At 47.7% G+C, this 20259-nt stretch overlaps 1 protein-coding gene across 1 annotated transcript in view; it reads left to right on the forward strand.

Moving 5' to 3' along the window:
- The window catches only part of ADGRB1 (adhesion G protein-coupled receptor B1), a 279184-nt gene extending 260369 nt beyond the window's left edge, over window positions 1-18815 (forward strand). Inside the window, exons 29-32 of the mRNA XM_024214406.2 lie at window positions 910-1586; window positions 2789-2824; window positions 4234-4338; window positions 18362-18815. Of these exons, the coding sequence (XP_024070174.1) occupies window positions 910-1586; window positions 2789-2824; window positions 4234-4338; window positions 18362-18559 (1016 nt within the window). The 3' untranslated portion in view covers window positions 18560-18815. The remainder of the gene's footprint in view (window positions 1-909; window positions 1587-2788; window positions 2825-4233; window positions 4339-18361) is intronic.
- The last annotated feature ends 1444 nt before the right edge of the window (window positions 18816-20259 follow it).

Here is a 20259-nt window from a genome sequence, read left to right on the forward strand (position 1 = left end):
AGCCATAATGACTGAGACTGTCACCGTGCAGCGGGTCTGGCTTTCAAAGATGGTTTATGGTTGGTTTGTTTCTCCTGGCTTCCCTTTGATTTTGCCCTGCCTGCCCTGCACCCATTGGAGGTACCTACGCTCGTTCAGCACTCACCATGCCTGGCACAAGTGAGCAGTGAAACCGCAGCACCATGTTTTACCTGGCACCAGAAATCCACCTGTGCCATATAGTACCTTGATGGGAATGGCTGAATGGTGCCAGGTCACAGCGAAGCCTCTGCTTTGTCTCCTCTCCTGTCTGCTGCATTGGAAAAAAAAATGTGTAAAAAGAGCCTGGTTTTTTGGTTGGTTTTGGCTGGAATTGTTTCCCCTTTTCCATGCTGAAATGCTGGGTAAGTAGCATTCAGCCCCGCCCACCCCAGAACCCTGTGACGTTATCCTCTGAGGACATCCAGGCTGATGTCACGAGCTTATTAACATTTCTGTTGCAGCCTAGAACCAGCTGAGCAGCAAAGCAGATTTGAACGAGATGAGGAACAGCTGTGTTTGTTTCTCTGTGTGTGTGTCCTGTTTATATCTCCGACTTGGCATGATTGCCCCACCCTCAGATTAAGGTTCTTTCCTATTTGAATAATGAGCACTCATTTAGCTCCTTTTGGCTTCGAGGCAGGGGGTGAGAACTTCAAAACCTGTGGTATAATTACCCCCCAATGTAAGCACTGGCCCAGTCGCTAGCATGGGCATGTCACGGACATGGGGTCTAGGAGCCAGAAGCATTGATCTGTCATTTAACCTCTGTCTGAGAGAGTGGAGGGAACATGCCAAGGGGGTTTGACTGTGGTGAGATGGTTGACGTTGTGTGTGGAGCTCAGGTGAGGTGAGTCTGAGGTGCTGAAGATGCTTCTCTGTCGCCCGCAGTGCTGAATAAAGACATCACCACATGCAGGACCTCGGCCATCACGGGCACGCTGAAGCGCCCGTCGCTGCAGGATGAGGAGAAGCTGAAGCTCCATCACCAGAAGGGGTCCTCGAACTTTAACAGTCTTCCAGCCAACGTCTCTAAGATGCACCTCCAGGGCTCCCCGCACTACCTGGGGGCCATCAACCTGAATGAGTTCAGCAACCACACGCTCACTCTGAAGAAGGAGAAGAACCAGCCGCCCAAGTCTATCTACATCTGCGATGGGGACATCTTCAAGAAGCTGGACTCTGAGCTCTCCCGGGCGCAGGAGCAATCCCTGGACACCAGCTACGTCATCTTGCCCAGCAACAGTTCCTCCACCCTGCGGGCCAAGCCACCCAAGGACGATGGCAAATACAGCATCAACATAGACCAGATGCCCCAAACCCGGCTCATCCACCTCAGCATGGCAACTGACCCGGGCTTCATCGTCAAGAGCCCGCCCAGGGAGCCCATGGCTATGACATGCACCGAGGTGCAGGGCTCCCCCATGCTGCAGCAGCAGCAGCAGCAGCAGAACATCTGCAGTGAGTCGCAGATCCCCAACAGCCTGTGCGACCCGGGCGACTCAGGGAACTTGGGCATGGTGCCCAAGAGCGAGACAGTCTCCACCCTCTCCATGAGCTCCTTGGAGGTAAGCAGGCAACCTGCGGCCGCTTTCATCCATAAGAACATCCCAGTTGTCACATTGTTCATGCCACGCTTTTCCTTCTATGTTGATGCCTTCTCTCCTACAGTGGCCTATGCCAGATGTTCCAAGAGTAGAACCCTGCCTTGAATGTACCCAGCTGTGCAGTTTCAATACCTCTTTAATGGGAGGGGAAATTTCCTCATGACCTCCGCTAGTGATATCAAGTTACAGTTTGAATCTTGAGGATTAAGAACCCTTGTAGTTTTCATCCTAGGGAGTTACACTGCAGATGCCGTCTCTTTTCCATATCAATGTCCAATCTGTTTTTGAAGCTTTCCCTCCCTCCTAGTTCCAGCCCTGGGTATTTTGATCAAAGATTTTAGGATGGGAAGGAGCCAAAGAGTTTCTTAGTCCCTTTTTTTTAAATCCAGCGGATGCAGGCTGCAAGGTTCTCTTTATCTCCCATCAGCCCTATGGAAACTGGATGTATTGACAGTATTCAAAGATTATTCATGAGGTGTTAGCCAGACCACTCCCATTCATTTTAATGGGAGGCATGTGGCTAAACTTTCTGGTTGGCTTTGATGCTTTCAACCCTTCTGGGAAGAGATAGGTAAATACAGGGACGGGAAGCTACAGGAGAATTCCAGTGATTGCAGAGTTAAGCTCTATGTGCGCAATTCTCCCTCACAGACATCCCCTGCAACCCTATTGATGTCGGTGGCATTGCAGAGGGCATACATGAGTGCTGGATTTCCTTTCTTTTTTTTTCCTGCTGCTTCTTCTGACTGCTGTACTTTGGCAGCTCATTTCATCTTGTAACAACTCTCCCAAGTATAGAATTCCCACCCAGCCGGGTTCCGCCTTAGCAGACGTTTAGTCCCTCTTGGTTCTTATACTTGGCCCCAGTTCTGACAGTCTTGCGGCATCTGTCTCCTTTGTCCCCTGTTATAGGATGTGTCTCTCAACCTCTCCTATGCGTCCTTCAGGCTTTGGTCTCTGGTGCTCCCAGAGCTCACACACAGGTTCTCTCCCCTGGGGCAGTGACCGAGGTTGCTTCTATCACCCTTTGTATCAGAGCCAGAGCTGCATGGAGCAGGGTGGGGAAGGAGGCAGGGGCTGTCTCTCTGTCTCTAGCCGCTATGCAGGGGTGTGATCAACCTGTATCATCACTTACCAATCTTTCTTTCCCTTTGAATCTGCAGAGACGGAAATCCCGGTACGCAGAGCTAGATTTTGAGGTGAGCGGTTCCTCCTTTAAGTCCTTTTATGGAGGGGTGAGGTGGGGGAGAGGACCAGGCTCTGCTTTTCCCAGCGGGCGCTCCCCTACTGCCTTCGCCAAAGAACCAGGGAAAGGGCTAGAAGCGGACAGGCGGCTTCAGCCAGCCTGGCTGAACAGGGAGGTTCGCCCTGTGTATCTAAACAAACGTGGGATTTACACTTATTTGGTATGGCTTCATTTATTGAGCAGCAACTGCTGAGTAAATGTTTGTAAATGAGGATTTTAAGTCAGTTTGCACAAGGCCTGTAAACAATTCCATCTGTCAGTGAGATGCCGATAGAAAGCTGTACTACAATATACCAGCATCAGGAGTCTGGGCCACTTTCCAGCCAGTGTGAGAGGGGTCAGAGGTCCTGAGTCTTAGGCCAGGTCTGTACTACAGACTTATATCGGTATAGCTACATTGCTGAGGGGTGTGAAAAATCCACCCCCTGAGCGGCGTAGTTATACCGACCTCACCCCGGTGTAGACAGTGTTATGTCGCCAGGAGAGTTTCCTGCCTCTCGCGGAGGTGGAGTAACTATGCCAACAGGAGACGCTCACCAGTGCAGCACTGTATGTGTAGAACTGCCCCCAAACATGAAATCTGCTCAGATGGTCCCCATCATCCTGGCATGGGAGCTCCTCACAAGATTAAGGAGCCTCCCCACGCCCCTCGGAGATGAGGAAGTATCCACGTCTTCCAGATGGGGAGATCTGAGGCACAGAAGGGGGAAGCAGGTGCTTTAAAGAGGAAGCCAGGCTTCACACAGGAAATCTCTGGCAGAGCTGGGAACTGAACGCAGGTCTCCTCAGTCCTATTGCAGTGCAATGAAGCTGTCACTTTGAAGGGGAAGGATGGTTGGGTGGTGAAGGCATCAAACCATCTTTCCTCTTCAAAGCTACTGCTTCATTCCAAAATCAGCCATCACTCCTGGGACTGCATGGGGAAGAAGGGAGTTTGCTTGAAGCCTGGGCTCCTAGGTTTGCTCCAAAATTTAGGACCCTGGGCTCAGTATGAAATAGGGACACTGTGTGGCTCCAAATTCTGAAACTCACATGTTGGACTAGATTCGAACTCAGGCCTCACACTTCTTCAAAAGCTTTGCAACCCTTGGAGAGCTTTCAGGCTGAGATTCAGGTTTGTCACAAATCCTGTAACTAGCCAAGACTCAGCTAGTTTGGTGTAGGCTGGAATTTTCCTGCCTGTAGCGAGAACTAGATTTCTAGTATCTAGGGCCAAGATCCTCAAAGGTATTTGGGCACCTAACTTGAACCTAGGTGCCCACTTTGGCAGTTTCCTAGTTGGCGAGGGCAGGGTAGACTCTAATGCCATGAATCTTAAGGGGAGAAAGGTTTGCTGACCTGTCGCACACGTCTTTGCTTCAGAAAATCATGCACACGAGAAAGCGTCACCAGGACATGTTCCAGGACCTGAACAGGAAGCTGCAGCATGCGGAGAAGGAGAAGGAGTCTCCGACAACGGAGAGCAAGGTCAGTCACTCACCCTTTGGAGCTGACGGCTTCCCGCTCCAAGAACCATGATGAGCATGGGGATGGAGGAAAATATAGGGGCTCTTACCAGAACCCTGCACTTCAGTGTCATCCACTCTCAATATCTGTGTGTGTGTGTGTGTGTAGTGCTGATACATACACTTCTGAGCTCTATTCCTCGTGTCTTGTGAGGCTGTGCGGTTCAGCCTGTGTCTGTGGTGTCCATCTTCTCAGCACCTAGTAAATGGAAACTTTAGCACCTTTATGGTGTGGACTGGGGAGCAGAGGGGGGTGCAGTGGAGATGAGTCAGATCCCGTTACTGTCTATGGGAGCTGGTCTCAAATCCAAGGCAGGAGTGGAGAGCATAAGTTGTGACGTTTGGACTGTCAGGGAAGTGGGATTTATGCCGTGGAGGCAACGGCGCCTTCAGATGGTCTGGGAAAGGAGAAGGATGCTGCTGAAGGAGTCAGACCTCAGGACAGGGGTTCCATTAAAAGCACTTGTGGCAGTGACCTGTTGTGTGGTGGCTTAGAATCATAGGGTTAGAAAGGACCGCAAGGGTCATCTAGTCTAACGCCCTGCCAAGATGCAGGATTTGTTGTGTCTAAACCAGGGATCGGCAACCTTTGGCATGCGGCCAGTCAGGGAAATCAGGCGGGCCGGGACGGTTTGTTTACCTGCAGCGTCCGAAGGTTTGGCCGATCGCAGCTCCCACTGGCCGCGGTTCGCTGTTCCAGGCCAATGGGGGCTGTGGGAAGTGGCGGCCAGCACATCCCTCGGCCCACACTGCTTCCCGCAGCCCCCATTGGTCTGGAACAGCGAACCGCAGCCAGTGGGAGCCGCGATCGGCCGAACCTGCAGAGGCTCCAGGTAAACAAACCATCCCGGCTCCCCAGCAGAGTTCCCTGATGGGCTGCGTGCCAGAGGTTGCTGATCCCTGGTTTAAACCATCCCAGACAGATGGCTAGCCAGCCTCCTTTTGAAAACCTCCAATGAAAGAGCTTCCACGCCCACCCTAGGCATCTGTTCCACTGTCCTACTGTTCTCACAGTTAGGAACTTTTTCTGAGCGACCTTCAGTGGCAGGGAGGCGATGTGGGAAGAATACAGGGGAACGCCACTGTCAAGGCTGGATCCCCACTTTGAACTTTAGGGTTCAAATGTAGGGGCCTGCATGAAAACTTCTAAGCTTATCTACCAGCTTAGCTTTGGTCCGCTGCCACCATCACAAGAATTCCCTCCCTGGGAAGCCTTGAGAAACCTTTCACCAATTCCCTGGTGAACACAGATCCAAACCCCCTTGGATCTTAAAACAAGGAGAAGTTAACCATCCCCCCTCCTTCCTTCCACCCTCCTTTCACCAACTCCTGGTGAATACAGATCCAAACCCCCTTGGATCTTAAAACAAGGAGAAATCAATCTGGTTCTTAAAAAAGAAGGCTTTTAATTAAAGAAAAAGGTAAAAATCATCTCTGTAAAATCAGTATGGAGAATAACTTTACAGGATAATCAAACTTAAAGAGCTCAGAGGACCCCCCTCTGTCTTAGGTTCAAAGTACAGCAAACAAAGATACACACTCTGGTAAAAAGGTACATTTACAAGTTGAGAAAACAAAGTAAATCTAAGACGCCTTGCTGTCTTTTTACTTACTAGTTTGAAATAGGAGAGACTTGTTTAGAAAGATGGGGAGAACCTGGATTGATGTCTGGTCCCTCTCAGTCCCAAGAGCGAACTACCCCTTAAAACAAAGAGCACACACAAAAGCCTTTCCCCCCCCAAGATTTGAAAGTATCTTGTCTCCTTATTGGTCCTTGGGTCAGGTGTCAGCCAGGTTACCCGAGCTTCTTAACCCTTTACAGGTAAAAGGATTTGGAGTCTCTGTACACAGAGAGCTGTTACCCTTCCCTTCATAGTTATGACAGCCACGGAGAGGAAAAGAATAGGATCTGGAAACAAGAAAGGCCCATAGGCTGCTTCTGGTCCTGTGCAATTGTGTGCATGACACTGAATTATACTGCGTCTGTCAGCTCCAGCGTATGTATCGATGTAAAGTTCTAAGCCATCCAGTCTGTGAGGTGGCCCCTGTAGGGACGTCCCCTCCAAGGAGTGAGTCCACCACAGGGAAGGCACATGTTGCACTAGTATGGGGAGGCGTGCACTGTGGCCAAATCGGGTCCAGCATGAAAGAACCATAGTGGCAAAGAACTTTTGCTGCAGCAGTAAGGAAAAGCAGGCTGGCCAAAGGGCCATCTTTCTGCTGTCCGAGCCCCTCCATGCCTGCTGGGCTGGTGCCAAATGGCTGGCAAGGAATTTAATCTAGTCCAGCAGAGAGGGAAAATAAGTAGCAGCTGCAGAGTGGTGGGCAGCCTGGCTCAGGGCTGTTCTCTGTGAGACTCTTAGGGATTGCCCCAAAGTGGGATTTCTCTCTGTTGGTTGGAATTTCCCCCATCCATCTTCAAGAGAAGGCAGAGTTGGCATTCATGGCCATCTGTAGCATGGCCAAAAGGACCAACCACTGAGTGACTGCTGGGGCTTTTGTTAGGATTTAGGTAGAGCCCCATGGTTCAGAGTGTGATAGGGTGAGAGGTTTTGGTTGGTTCCATTATAAACACAGGGCCCAGATGTAACACTGGGATCTGGGCTGGGATCGTGCAGTCGATGGTGTTGGGAGTCAGGGTTTTTCTCCATGCAATCCCTAGTTTTACTGTGCTTGTGGTTTACTGCAAGGGGTCTGCTTGTGGGGACTGGCTGTTCAGAATGACTAGGACCCTCAGGGTGGGAAACAGCTTATACAAGAACCAGCCCTATTTTTTGCCCAGACTCCAAATGGATCATTACTTGAGATGGACAGTCAGTACTACCCTTCACTTGCTATGCTCCTCTGTATTTCCCGGGTTTGGCCCAGGACTGGGAGCAGAAGAGCCTAAATATGGCAAGAAAGCCTCTCCATGTAACATTCCTAGGCCAGCTTTACAAACTCAGGTTGTTGAGATATTTCAGAGAAGTAGCTGAGCTTATTTGGTAGCCTAATGTTAGGAGACTTGGTTCCAGATACCGCACCAAAGGGCTTTCGGATGGTAACAGCTTTCAGCAGGTGCTGGAGTTAGACTGAGGAGATGTATAATTTAAATATTCACACAGAGCAGCCTGATTCACTTTCTGGCCATGACCTTTCTTACCTTAGGTGCATTAAATAAGGAGCCTTCTAAGCATTGGTATTCAGTGGTCAATAGTGGGGTTTGGTTATGCAAAGTCCTAAGCTAATAAGAAAAACTATCACTTCCCTCCTGCACCCCTTTCCTGTCATTCCTTGCACTGGCTGCCATCTGCCCTACAAGGTGGACCCCATATCAGAGAAGGCAACCTTTAGATACCACGGATACCTTCGTTAAACCCCCCCGTTTCTTTTCTGTGTGTGTTTAGGTTATAAAACGGTGGAGTGTTTCTTCTGGTGGAAGTGATAAAACTAACGTTAGCGTAAGTCTGCCTTTCTGCTTTGCATCAGAGAGCTTTGCAGACAAGTCCCAACCCCGCCATGACGCATGACTCCAAACACATTCCCTCACCGGTAGAAAACTCCTCAGCTTTTGGACACAAACGAGATCACGAGCATCCTGGAATGCCTCGTAACCTCCATAGTACCATGGAGGAGAAGGGACAGCTAGTGGGTCTTCTTGCTCATCAACCTGCGTTGCTAAAATTTTGATTTCATTCTCCCTAAGCACCCCTCCAATTGATGGCTGTCTAGTCTTGCCTTGACTATCTCCAGCAATGACAATTTTCCAACCCCTCCAGGCAGCATGTTTCATTGCCAGGTTTCATCTCCTAGTTATGAAGCTTCTCCTAATCCTTCCACGACTCCTCCCGGCACTCCCCCTCCCTCAGATCAGAAACTTGCAGCTGAAATTCAGGGCAAATATCTACTTGAGAGAAAATGCCTTTGATGAAGTCTAGAATTGGTGCTTGCTCTGTTGTTGTGAATTCGAGTGACAGTCCCCCTTGTGTTCCATTGAGCCACTTCGTACCGGTCTGAAAATGATTAGCCCGTCATCGCATCTGGCTGGATTCTCTCAAATGAACCATTTTGCAACCACTATCCGTTCTGCAGAAAGAGCTGGGAGGAACTGGCTTTGGGTCTCACAGGTGGGGCTTGGGAAGGTGTCCTGGGAATGCAGCCATCACAAGTGGTTACTGTTTGTAAGTTGTTCATATTTAGTATTAAAACACTCTTCTCCAAATACCTTCAGAAAAGAGCTACAGTTGAGTAACAGGAATCCTCTGCATTTCATGGGATACTTTTCTCTAGGTACCCTTAAAGCAATTTGTACTCTTTAATCCTTCAACACATCCTTGATAAGTTTATTAATGGGTTTCTATGACGGAGTTGCCCATGATAGCATTGGACTAGACATGATGACTTAGGAGCTCTCTCCCAGTATGGTGTTCCTATGAGAAGATAAGTATTATTGCTACACTCTTCTCACAGTTGAGGAAGTCTGTCGCTCGGGGTGACTTGGAATAGGACTTGAGAGTCCTGACTGCTTGTATCCTCTTCTGACTGTTCGACACAATTTCTCAGCTACAAATAAAGGGCCAGATCCTCAGTTGGTATAAATCAATTTATACTCGCTGAGGATATTGTCCAATAAATCACATGCCACCATCATGATCTACTAAAGTGTCAGCATTCTTATGCCCTACTTTCCATGGGCTCACCAGGTTATTAACATTCAGATGTAAAGAGACGGAGAGGGAAATTAGTGTGATTTATTGTTATTATTAATTATTTTCTGATTGCAGTCGTGGACCAGGCCCCCGTTGGGCGAGGTGCTGGGTGAACACAGGCCAGAAAGACAGTCCCTGCCCCGAGTTGCTTACAATCTCAGAATAAGACAAGAGACAACAGATGGATCCAGGTAGACTGACGGGCGTGTAGAAGGAAACCGTGTGACAGTATTGGTCAGCATGATCAGCAGTGGGCTCAGAACACTGTGGGGTTTCCCCCGGGACCTCTTCTACTCAGTTCCCCAAGGACTCAGTTCAACTCCAGTCTCGTCACGTAGGCTCCTTTATTTGGCACACAGCAAAGCTCAGACTCAAGCTTAGAGGCGGTGGGTATAGGGGGTACCACACATCCACGGTACACAGCAAAACTTTACATTATGTACCTGTGTAGTAACCCTAGTACATGCATTTTTAACTCTATATTGCATTGTGCTTCATGATTGGCTGGGTTATTTTCAGGAACCTGTACAGCATGCTCTGTCCATGTGCTGTTCATGTGTAGAACCTGATCTGTACAGTTCACCTTTATCTTCTCCATCGTTCCTAGCACCAGGGCATTCCTACTTATCGTAGCTAGCACAGATACCCTGACACCAGCATACTGTTAACCTTCCATGCACCTTCCCAGTCATGCCAACTAAGAAATGAGGTCTGACTTATGTCTAGTTACTTATGCCCAGCCTGTCCTACACACACCAGCAGCCTAACCGTAGTCGGGTTTTTTGTAGGCATCGTGGCAAAGCAGACTTTTAAGGAGGAATTTGAAGGAGGAGGAGGAAGTGCTCTCCTTAGCCCTGATTTCAGCAGGGTACTGAATCTTTTCAGCACATCAGCAGGCCCTGGGGCACAAAGGCCCAGGCCTTCAAAGGTGTTTAGGCTCCTAATTCCTATTGATTCCACTGATGCCTGTGGGGATCTGGGCCCAAGTGCTTTCAGTGAGTTGTCCCATGGGTACTTAAGTGGGTACTTACAGCTGGGCATGTATCTGAAAACCTTGCTGAATTTGGGCCCTGGAGCCTGAGTCAAAGACCATTGAAATCAGTGTATTCCCATTGTATTCAAAGGGCCGTGGATCAGGTTCCTAATGAACATTGGAGTTAACGAGATTTGGTGCCAGAGGCTCTGCTGTGGGATAGGGAGGAGCAAGGGAATAGCTCCTGAAATGGAGAATGTATCTGAAACCTGAAGACACGGTGGGTGGGGTAATATCTTTTATAGAACCCACTTCTGTTGGTGAGAGAGACAAGCTGTCGCGCTTCTTCAAATGTGGGCCAAAAGCCAAAGGCATTTATATAGATAATCTAACCCTGACTAGTCGGGATAGGAAAGTCCAGTTTGTAGTAGCAGCATTAACCGCAATTATTTCTATGCCTCCCACAGAGCATTGCTAATACTAAATTAATCCTGTGTCTCAGAGACCAATTAAATTGCCTAGTTCAAGACCAAGGTGGGATCGTCCCCTGCGGTATATTATAATTATCTATGTACCTCTTCATCTGTTTATTTCAGTTTATGAAAACCTGCCCAGCCAGTGCAGTGGGCACATGTCCAGCAGTTTATGATAGAAACTACATCACCCAATAGGACTAATTTTCAAAACATAAGGACAACGCTCTCCAAACTCCATCTGTATTTAAAGCAAGGATTTCCCATTACTTCCGCCCAAGTACTGCGGCTAAAATAAATGGGTCTTACATGTCTGGGCTCTGATGAACCAATCAGGGATGTAAATTTCACTGCCAAAGAGATGATAAAGTATACTACTAGAGGGCTCTTAAATCTAGCAGACAAAGACATAACAAGACGTCGTGGCTGGAATTTGGAGTCAGCAAAGTTCAAGTTGAAGTAAGGATCCAGATTTTTAACACAGAGAGTAATTAACTCTTGGAACAGCTTGCCAAGGGATGTGGTAAATTCACCCTCTCTTGGAGTCTTCAAATCAAGATTGAACATGTCACTAAAAGATCCAGAAGTTATTGGGCTGGATGCAGGAATCCCTGGATGAGGTTCTCTGGCCTGTGTTATCCAGGAGGTCAGACTAGATGACCATAATGGCCCTTCTGGCCTTCAAATCTATTAATCTCATCTCCAAAAAGCATCTGCCTTCAATCCCTTCATGAGTAAACTGGGGAGAATTTTAGCTCAGAGGATGCTGAGAGGATGCTGCCTGTCATGCTAGCAGTGGGGAAGGGTGTTCTCTGAAGTAACCAGGACCCAACTCATTTAAGGAGTCATAGGTTGCAACCAAGAGAGCGCAGGTCACAGAGTGAAGGTGTAACACGCTCCCTGCGAGCAAAGGGAAGCGGTGGCAGTCTCCCGAGCAAACACAAACGATTAAAAGCACTCTTGGCCACTGCTGCCATCTGGGCATCCAACCGGCCCTTGGCTTGCAAAAAATGGGCACATTCCCTTAACAGAGGCAGCTGATATCACCTTCCCCCAATTGCGTCAGTCTTCCCCCCTCCGATCTGGGTGAAGACTCAGCCAGCTTGCCCTCACTCCCAGCCAAAGGGATCCTACAGTGTCCCTCTAGGGCCATTTAAGATCACTTTGTCCTGCTCCGGCTGTACCATGCTGGGGGGTTGGTTTATTACTGGCTCAGAAGATCGAGTTCCACCTACTGAATAGCCAGCGTCACTCTGCGTCCCTCCCGTTGGGTCATTCTTTGGCTGATACGAATTGTTGCCCAGATCCTGTCTGCTAAAAAAAAACCAAGTTAAGCCGCTGGAAACCTTGTTGCTAACGCATTTCTCTATTCAAATGCTAATCAGTACCTGATGATTACTGACTATGGGCCAGATAGAGGACAACCCCTCCCCCAAGCTCTGTCTCTCTCCAGCCAAGAGCTGGGAACGTTAAAGCAGGGATGGTAGAGAGCCACATAGAGCCACTCTGTAAGCTGCTCCCCCTAGTAACTTAGTCAGAGGTTCTACGTGAGGCTTTTACTGGGTGTTGTCGGAAGCCGACGCACTCTGCAAGAGCACAGTATAAAAGATGAGCCTGTACAGGTTTCAAGGTAAGGGTCTCCTTGCTCAGCGCCTGCTTTGAAAGCCATGAAAGTGATTCTCCTGCAGTTCCTCTCCCTGGGCGTTCTTTGATCCGGCACCATTGGGAGGGTTTGAGTCACACAAAAGTCTTCTCTCTCTCAGTGTCTAGTTTTGCAGCTCGTTCTTTACTTTTGTCGAGACCAGCAAATGCGATTCCCAAAGGAGCTGTGTAAAATGCCGTGGATTCCTTGTGCAAGGGGGGTCTTGCACACCTTTTATTTTAGCTCTCAAGGGGTGTGAGCCCCCCTGGGCCTTGGTCAGAGTTTTGGATTTGAACAAAGTCCAATGTTCAAAGGGCCACTCCATCATAAAGTCTAAGCTGGCCACGTTTCCTGCCAGAGCCAGAAATGGGCTGACAGACACTAAGGGCATGTCTTCACTACCCGCCGATCCGGCGGGTAGCAATCGGTCTATCGGGGATCGACTTACCGCGTCTAGTGAAGACGCGGTAAAATCGATCCCTGAACGCTCTGCCGTCAACTCCGGAAATCCACCTCGGCAAGAGGCGGCAGCGGAGTCGGCGGCAGCGGTCGACTTTCCCGCGTCCTCACCGCCAGGTAAGCCGACCTAAAATACGCAACTTCAGCTACGGTATTCACGTAGCTGAAGTTGCGTATCTTAGGTCGGACCCCCGCTGTAGTGTAGACCCAGCCTTAGGGTACGTCTACACGGTGTGTTGGAGCCTGCAGAAGCGAGCCTCCGAGCCTGGGTCGACAGACTTGAGCTAGCAGGACTCGCTCTAGTGCACTAAAAAGAGCTGTATAGACAGTGCTTTGAAGTGGAGTTCGGACTGGAGCTCAGGCTATGAAGCCTAGCCCAGCTCAAGCAAAACTTCGAAGCACTGTCTACACAGCTCTTTTTAGAACGCTAGCTCAGGCTCCACTAGTAAGCTGAGTCTGTCCACCTGGACTGGGAGGCTCGCTTCTGCAGGCTTCAAAACACTGTGTAGATATACATGTAGAGGCCCCAGAATTCAGCACCAGGCTCATCCCAAAACCTGTCCTCCTCTTGCCCCAATTTCTGGCCTTTCGCTCATCCCGATATCCAACCCCAAGCTCACCTCAAAACCCAGCCCTACTCTCATTCTGAAGCCTGGTCTGGCTCTCGGAGACATATATGTACTGCTTGTGAACTTTCTGCAAGCCTGGGTCAAGTTTTATGTTTGTAACTGTGACGGGGCGTGACTCGCCACTGCGGCTGTCCCGGGGATTGGCTCTGCTAGCCCGTGCGCCCTCTTCTGGTGATGTCTCGCCACCGTCACTTCTGCTCCTGGACCCGTGTCGTTCTAAGGACCACGGCATCCTCTTCAGGACACAGCCCTCCGGCTGTGCCACACTCTGTGCTCCCCCCTTCCGGGGGAATGTACCGCAGTGCGACGCTCCAGCCACTTTCTCAGTGGCGAGTGGAGGTGAGAGGGGGACCTGCTCCCCCCCACACTACTCCAGGTCCCAGCCCAGGGAACCTGTAGATGGCAGCCATGTGATGCATCCCCTCCAACCTCTCCGTACCTTTCCCTGGGCTGCTTCCCCGCAGACCCAGCACCTTCTCTGCCCTTATCTCAGGGCTTCAGCATGCCAGTTTTAGCAGTCAGCCAGGAGCTCCCTCCCCTGATCCTGCCCAGCACGGCTCTTTCCAAGGGGCTAGCTTTCCTCCTCCTCCTGCAAGGCAACCGGTCCTCCCTCCTTGAGCTCCAGGAAGCAACTGGAGCTGCTATGCCCTGCAGCTCTTTTTATATGGGCCTGCCAGGCCCTGATTGGCTGTTCCTCTGAGCCCTTCTCTGATTGAATGCCTCTTGCGCCGTCTCTCTAAGGCTCTACGAACCCCTTGGAGCCCAGTGTGGGGCAGGCACCCCATCACAGAAACAAATTCTGAAACCAGGCATAAAAGCTTTGCCCAGCTCTAGCCTTGACCCCCCTAGTAGGACCCCAAGGGGGAGGGATAGCTCAGTGGTTTGAGCATTGGTCTGCTAAACCCCAGGTTATGAGTTCAATCCTGCAGGGGGCCATTTAGGGATCTGGGGTAAAAAGCTGTCTGGGGATTGGTCTTGCTTTGAGCAGGGGGTTGGACTAGATGACCTCCTCAGGTCTCTTCCAACCCTGATATTCTATGATTCTTGACAGAGGGTGTTCTTAAGTAGAGCTGAGTGAAAAATTAATTTTTTTGATTCAGTGGCCAAACCAGAAAAATTGGAGGAGGGGGGAAGAATTTGTTTCCGATTGAATGAAAAGTTTTGTTAAACCTGAAATGAGTTTTTATGTATTTATTTTTCATTTGGCTTATTTTTGGGGGTGGGGGGTGGGGGGGGGGGGGAGGGGTATCCTTTTTTGTTTAGTTGCTTTTGCAAATAATCTAGCAAAATTTTGAAATGAAACATCATTATGAAACCAAAAGTTGAACTATGTAGCTTAGAAAGTGTTGAAACAGAATGTTTTGTGTTAATTTTGTCTCTTTTTGGCCAAAACTATTCACTGAATTTGACCCAAATTCACAAGCGGTTTTGGTTAAGCTGAATCTGTGTATTATGACAAGTGAATAATTCATCTGAAAAATTTCAGCTGTTCCTGAGTTGGCTATGCCCTGGCCTCTTGTGGTCTTCTCCAGACATGGCTTGATCCAGTCACTTTGCAACCAGTTCCTCCTGCTCAATCACCAGGAGACTGTACCAGTTTCACTGGTGCTTTCATTGACATATCCCAGAGTGGCAGGAAGAAATGATTGTAAATCACACCTCCAGTCTGCAAGGGGCAAGGGTCTGGATGGGGGAATCCTGTTATGGACAAGGTTGAGGAGCTCTGCTTTGTGTCTCTATATCCTCTGCTAGAAATATGGCTCTCAGCTGGAGGTTTGCACCATCAGAAATGTACCATATGGTTCCGAGGCTCATCAAAGGCTCTTCTGGAGAAACTCCCCTCTCTCCCTTCTCCCCACTGCCAGCCTGAGCTTTCAAAAGGCTTTTCAGATCTTCCCAAAGAACATACTGTTGTAGGTAATTAGTAGTCTAGGCCATGTGTCCGCCTGGCATATCCCAGTGCATGTCAGAGCTAATTCACTCATTTGCTGGCTACCTTTTTTGTTGTTAGCTGGCTTGGTAGCTGGAGATGTTGCTTCAGGGTGGGAAAATTCAGCCAGAACAGAGTGCGCGGTTGTGGGCTGAGCATTCAGGGCTACAAGGCCAATCTCTGGGTTGAATTTGGAAAATAGAGATTCTGCTCCTAGGAACCCAGTTCTAATCACTGTGAGTCCCTCAGCAGGGGCCCCCCACTCCCAGGCAGGTCGTCCCTGCGGCATTACATGTGTAATGCTCTCTGCACTTTTTAAAGGCTTTGATGAAACGATAATTAGCAACGGTTAAAAGGAAAATTAGAGTGTCTTTTACAGGGAACGCTACATAAAGTGTAATAATTGCTACAATAAATTCTGTTATGAAAATTGCAGAGAAACTTAATTAATTCAGTCGTAAAATATCTCTAAGCAGTCCAATGTCCCATATACCATCCATCAGCAACCCCGCACCCCACGTAGCTCATCTGCTACCCACCATCCTGTATACCTTCCATCAGCTACCCTGATACCCATATACCATCCCTGGACTGTCATCAACAACAGACCTTACATGGTTTTCAGAAGTTCGGGGTGCACCCCCTGCCTATTCTCCCCCAACCTATCATACAGCAGGTGCCTTTTTTAAAGAGAAGAAGCTGAGTTATCGAGTAGGTGGAGCAAAGGTGCAGTAGCCCAGAGGATTCTGGGTACTAATTCTGGCTGAGCCATTGACTTCCTGTGTAACATTGGGGCATGTAGACTGGATCCAAATATTTTCAGTTGAAGTCAAGGGGGGCCTGCAAGTGCTCCGCACTTAAACTCAGGCCCAGGGTGTCTGAGGTTGGGCACCCATGAAACTGAAGCCCCCGAAATCGGAGGGCACCCTGGAAAATTTGGGCCTTGCGCTGTTAGTGCTTCTGTCAAACACAGCTGTGCAACATAGTGAAAACCAGACAGCTTGCTGGGAACAGGTGCGGCATCACCAAGCTAGGCAGGTAGATGAAATACTAACCAAAACGATGAGGAGAGGGTTCCCATTGCTCCGTCAGAGCCCTGGCTCCTTATTGCTGGTGTGCCGCTTAGTGCTGGCACATCAGGGTTTGCTGCTTGGTATTCTAGACTCCCTTTCCTTCCTTAACGATGGGCCAAGAGCATCAACGCTGCCTACCTTTCTTTGGTTGTGCACAGTCTCCCCAGCCCGGGGATCTGGGCTGCAGTGAGCCTGGTAGGTTATATTACACGCAGTTGAAGAGGAAGCAGCAGTAGAGCTGGCTGGGAAATGGATTTTCCGTCCCATGAAACATTTTGAGATTTAAAAAATATTTCAGCCCAAATTGGGGAAAACACTCAACGTTTTACATTGTTTGATGAAAAAAAAATCTGGAAAAAAAAACTGTTTTGGGTCAGTTGACCCATTTTGTTTCTCTAAAGTTGAAACATTCAGCTTTGATGTCAACCCTTTTTATACTTTTATAAGAAATAAAGTAAAATTTAGAAATGAAAATTAATTTCGGAACAAATCAAAAGGCTTTGATTCAAAAGGATTCAATTGCTTTCAAACAAATTTTCATTGAAATCGAAACAAGTTCACAAAAATGTTCAGCTTTGTCAAACAGCTGAAGTCATTGGGCGCTATTGGGTACTCAGCACTTTTGAAAATCAAGCCACTTATTGAGGTGCCAAAATATGATCTTAGGAGCCTAACATTGGGCACCCATTTTTAAATACCCTGGCCTATCATCGTTCATTTATATGGTACTTTTCATGCCAAAGCTATTGACCAACTCATTGATAAACTCTGTGTTACATATAGGAATAATTTCTATATGTAAGTGGCTAGCTTAGATAGACAGAGCTCTAAGCTTTTGATTTGTGGCTCTCCCCACAATGTCATGCGCAGGAAATACACTAAAACACCACAGTTCAGTGTGTGGATATGATTCTTCCAATCAATACCTCTGAATAACCACACAAGGACTATAGGGTGGATCTGGGTGCATGTGACCTGCATGTACATCTTTTTGCCTTCTCCCCTATTTTTCTTCCTCCTCATAACCTGAATCGTCTTTTCTTTTTGTCGACATCTCTTCCAGACCAAACCCTTTTCCGTGGCAGGTGGTTTGCAGAGAACTTCATGCTGCTATTGTGTCTGGGAGAACCCATTTTATTCTAATGTTTGGGTGCTTTGTACGGCTCATAAAGCGTGAAAAGCATCCCTGTTAAAAAGGGAAAAGGGGGGGAAGCTTCATGAAACGCCAATTGAAAATATTATCTATGCATGTGATTTCATTCACACATGAGAATAATGTCTATCAGGGATGGTCTAGACAGTATTTGGTCCTGCCATGAGGGCAGGGGACTGGACTCGATGACCTCTCGAGGTCCCTTCCAGTCCTAGAGTCTATGAATCTATGAAAATGAGAACACACCACAGATTATGAAACCCCTGGCAACCTCTATAAAATATACTAGAGCATTCCACAATATGTTTGCAGAAACTTCAAAATGCCATTCATGGGTCGATTGCAATGGTGTCACACTGGCGGAAAGTTGCACTGACATAGTGGTGGAACAAGCCCCAAAAGCATCATTTGGAGTCAGTGGAAAAACTACTATTGATTTCAGTTTTGCAGAATTGAGCCTTTAATCATCACAGGTATCATCAGTAAAAGAAGCAATTACATTTATGAGATGTTTAATGGGTGTGGATTTAGTTCTAGATATATAGAGATGGACTGTGGTCCTTTAAATAAAGCTGGTGAAAAAATGATTTTTATGCAAAAATTTCTATGAAAAATAAAACTCAATAATTTTCTTCTAAATTTTCCATGGAAATGTTTGATTTTTTTTTGGTGGAAATTCAAATACTGAAAATATTCATCTGAAAACGAAAATATTTTGGTGTTCAGTATTTTGTGGAAAAACTGAAATTTTCCATGGCAAGCAGCCATTTTGCACAAAACAAACTCTTGTTTATTTGAAAAACTAATTTTCTTTCAAGAAAGAATTGTGATAGAAAATCTTCGCCTAGCCCTATCTTTAAAAAAGACAGAAGAAGAAATCTAGTGTGTGAAGGGTAGTGTTTGCAGGACTGTCAGTAACTTTCTTTTTTTCCTCTTTCTCTGTCTTTCTTTCCTTTGCTTTGTAGCAAGAAAAACAGCAGACACCAAACAAGAGACCCTGGGAAGGAATCAGGAAGGTCCACTCGCCACCATCATGGGTTAAAAAGGACATGGAACCTTTACCACAATCTCCCTTAGAACTAAAAACTGTAGAGTGGGAGAAAACAGGTGCCACCATCCCTCTGGTGGGACAAGACATTATTGACCTGCAGACAGAGGTCTGAGCAGAAAGGAAAAAAGGGACTTTTTTTTTCTGGAAAAACAAAACAAACAAAATTTTAAAAGATGATTAAATTCGATTGAAAGCGAGTGAGGAAGAGTGTTTGGTTTCTTTTGAAACCTTTGGTAAAAAGAAGTAACTTTTGTATTGTTCTCAGCAGAGAGGGGGAATATTACTTTATAGAACTTAGTAGCAGTAGGTACAGAACAACGCGATCTTCCCTGGGTAGGCCCAAAGAGGACATGAGCCTGTAAAAGTAAAAGAAGGGGGAATGGGTGGGGAGGGTGGGGAACAAAGTCAACACGACACTTTAGTGGCGAGAGGATGACGAGGAGCCATCGCCAGTATGTTGAGTCTTCCTGCTCTGGAACTGGGAGCAACGAAAGGACACTGGGAGCAAATATGGTGGCAGAAGGGCCAAGAGGATTGGGGTTGTCTTGGGGGGAACAAGGAGCAGGGATTAATTCAGCGGGAACCCAGCCAGGATGCTGGCTGGCCAAAGGCTTCAGGGGAAAGCTCAGCATTGGCTGGTCTATGATGTCCCATTGCATGGCGGTGGGAGTGAGAGAGACATATCCTGCTCACTTCTGTCCCCCCTGACCCAGCTTTTTGGAGAAAAAGGGAACTGGAGTTACCAAGCTGTTGCATCCTGTGATCAAGAAGACCACCGCACTCCAATCTGAAAAATTAGGTTCTCAGCCATGGATCTACACAAGCCAGCTCAGAGGATGCTGTTGGGGAGAGGCCAGATATAGTGGTTGCAGCATATGGCTAGCAAGAGTGGCGTAGTGGGTATTTCCCCCCGTCCCTCTGCAGAGGACTTCCTGAACTCTCTGAAGAGCGGGACATGCAGAGTGGGAAGAGACCTTCTCTTAAGTCAACAACAAACCCATTCATCTCGTCTCCAGATAGAGACGTTAAAAAACCAACAAAAAGAATGTAGATCATTTCATTGACTGTTAAAAACAAAGAGATAAACTCAACGCGAACCTTGCTTAAAGGTTCACATGGCCTCATTGTCTTTTCCTTTTTTTGTTTTGTTTTGTTTTGAGACTCGACCTATTTCCAGCCACCTCCCCTGGAAGCCACAGTGACCTGCTTATGTACCTGGAGACGTTCAGTATACGGAGAATATTGCCGTAGGACATTGAGACAAACTGATAAATGAGTAACATACACTTGGAAAAAAATCTATTTTTTCTTCTTCTTTTCTTTTCTTCAATAAAAACAGAACTTGAAACCCGAGACCTTTCCTTTCTTTGGCTCTTGTCATTTCAAATATCTTTCCGTAGCTTGGTTCCATGCACATGCGGGGCAAGGATGTCACTTTCCAAACGTTGAGTGGGAGTCCCCTGTGGAAAGATTGGGATGGTGAGGAACACTCAGGCCCTTGTGTGCAGTAGGTTGGAATGTTCTGTTTTATTGTATTCAAGTCACTGGCTGGTTATTCTCCTTACACTCCACCCTGTCGTCACTACTTCACAGAGCTGGGAAACAGGTTTCTGGTGCTAGTGGAAGGAAAGGAAATGGGTACAGCTGGACACAAAATGGGGACATTTTTTCATCAAAAATTGTGCATCAATGTATTTTTCATGAAAAATGTTCCTCAATTTTTTCATGAAAAAAGTTCATTAACATTTTTACACACAAAAAAGTCAAACCGTTTTTGCACAAAACATTTTTGTCCCCCCAGAAAGTTGTCCA

Source organism: Terrapene carolina, unplaced genomic scaffold (assembly GCF_002925995.2).
Source record: "Terrapene carolina triunguis isolate 2854851 unplaced genomic scaffold, T_m_triunguis-2.0 Scaffold58, whole genome shotgun sequence".
In the NCBI taxonomy this organism is placed as follows: domain Eukaryota; kingdom Metazoa; phylum Chordata; order Testudines; family Emydidae; genus Terrapene; species Terrapene triunguis.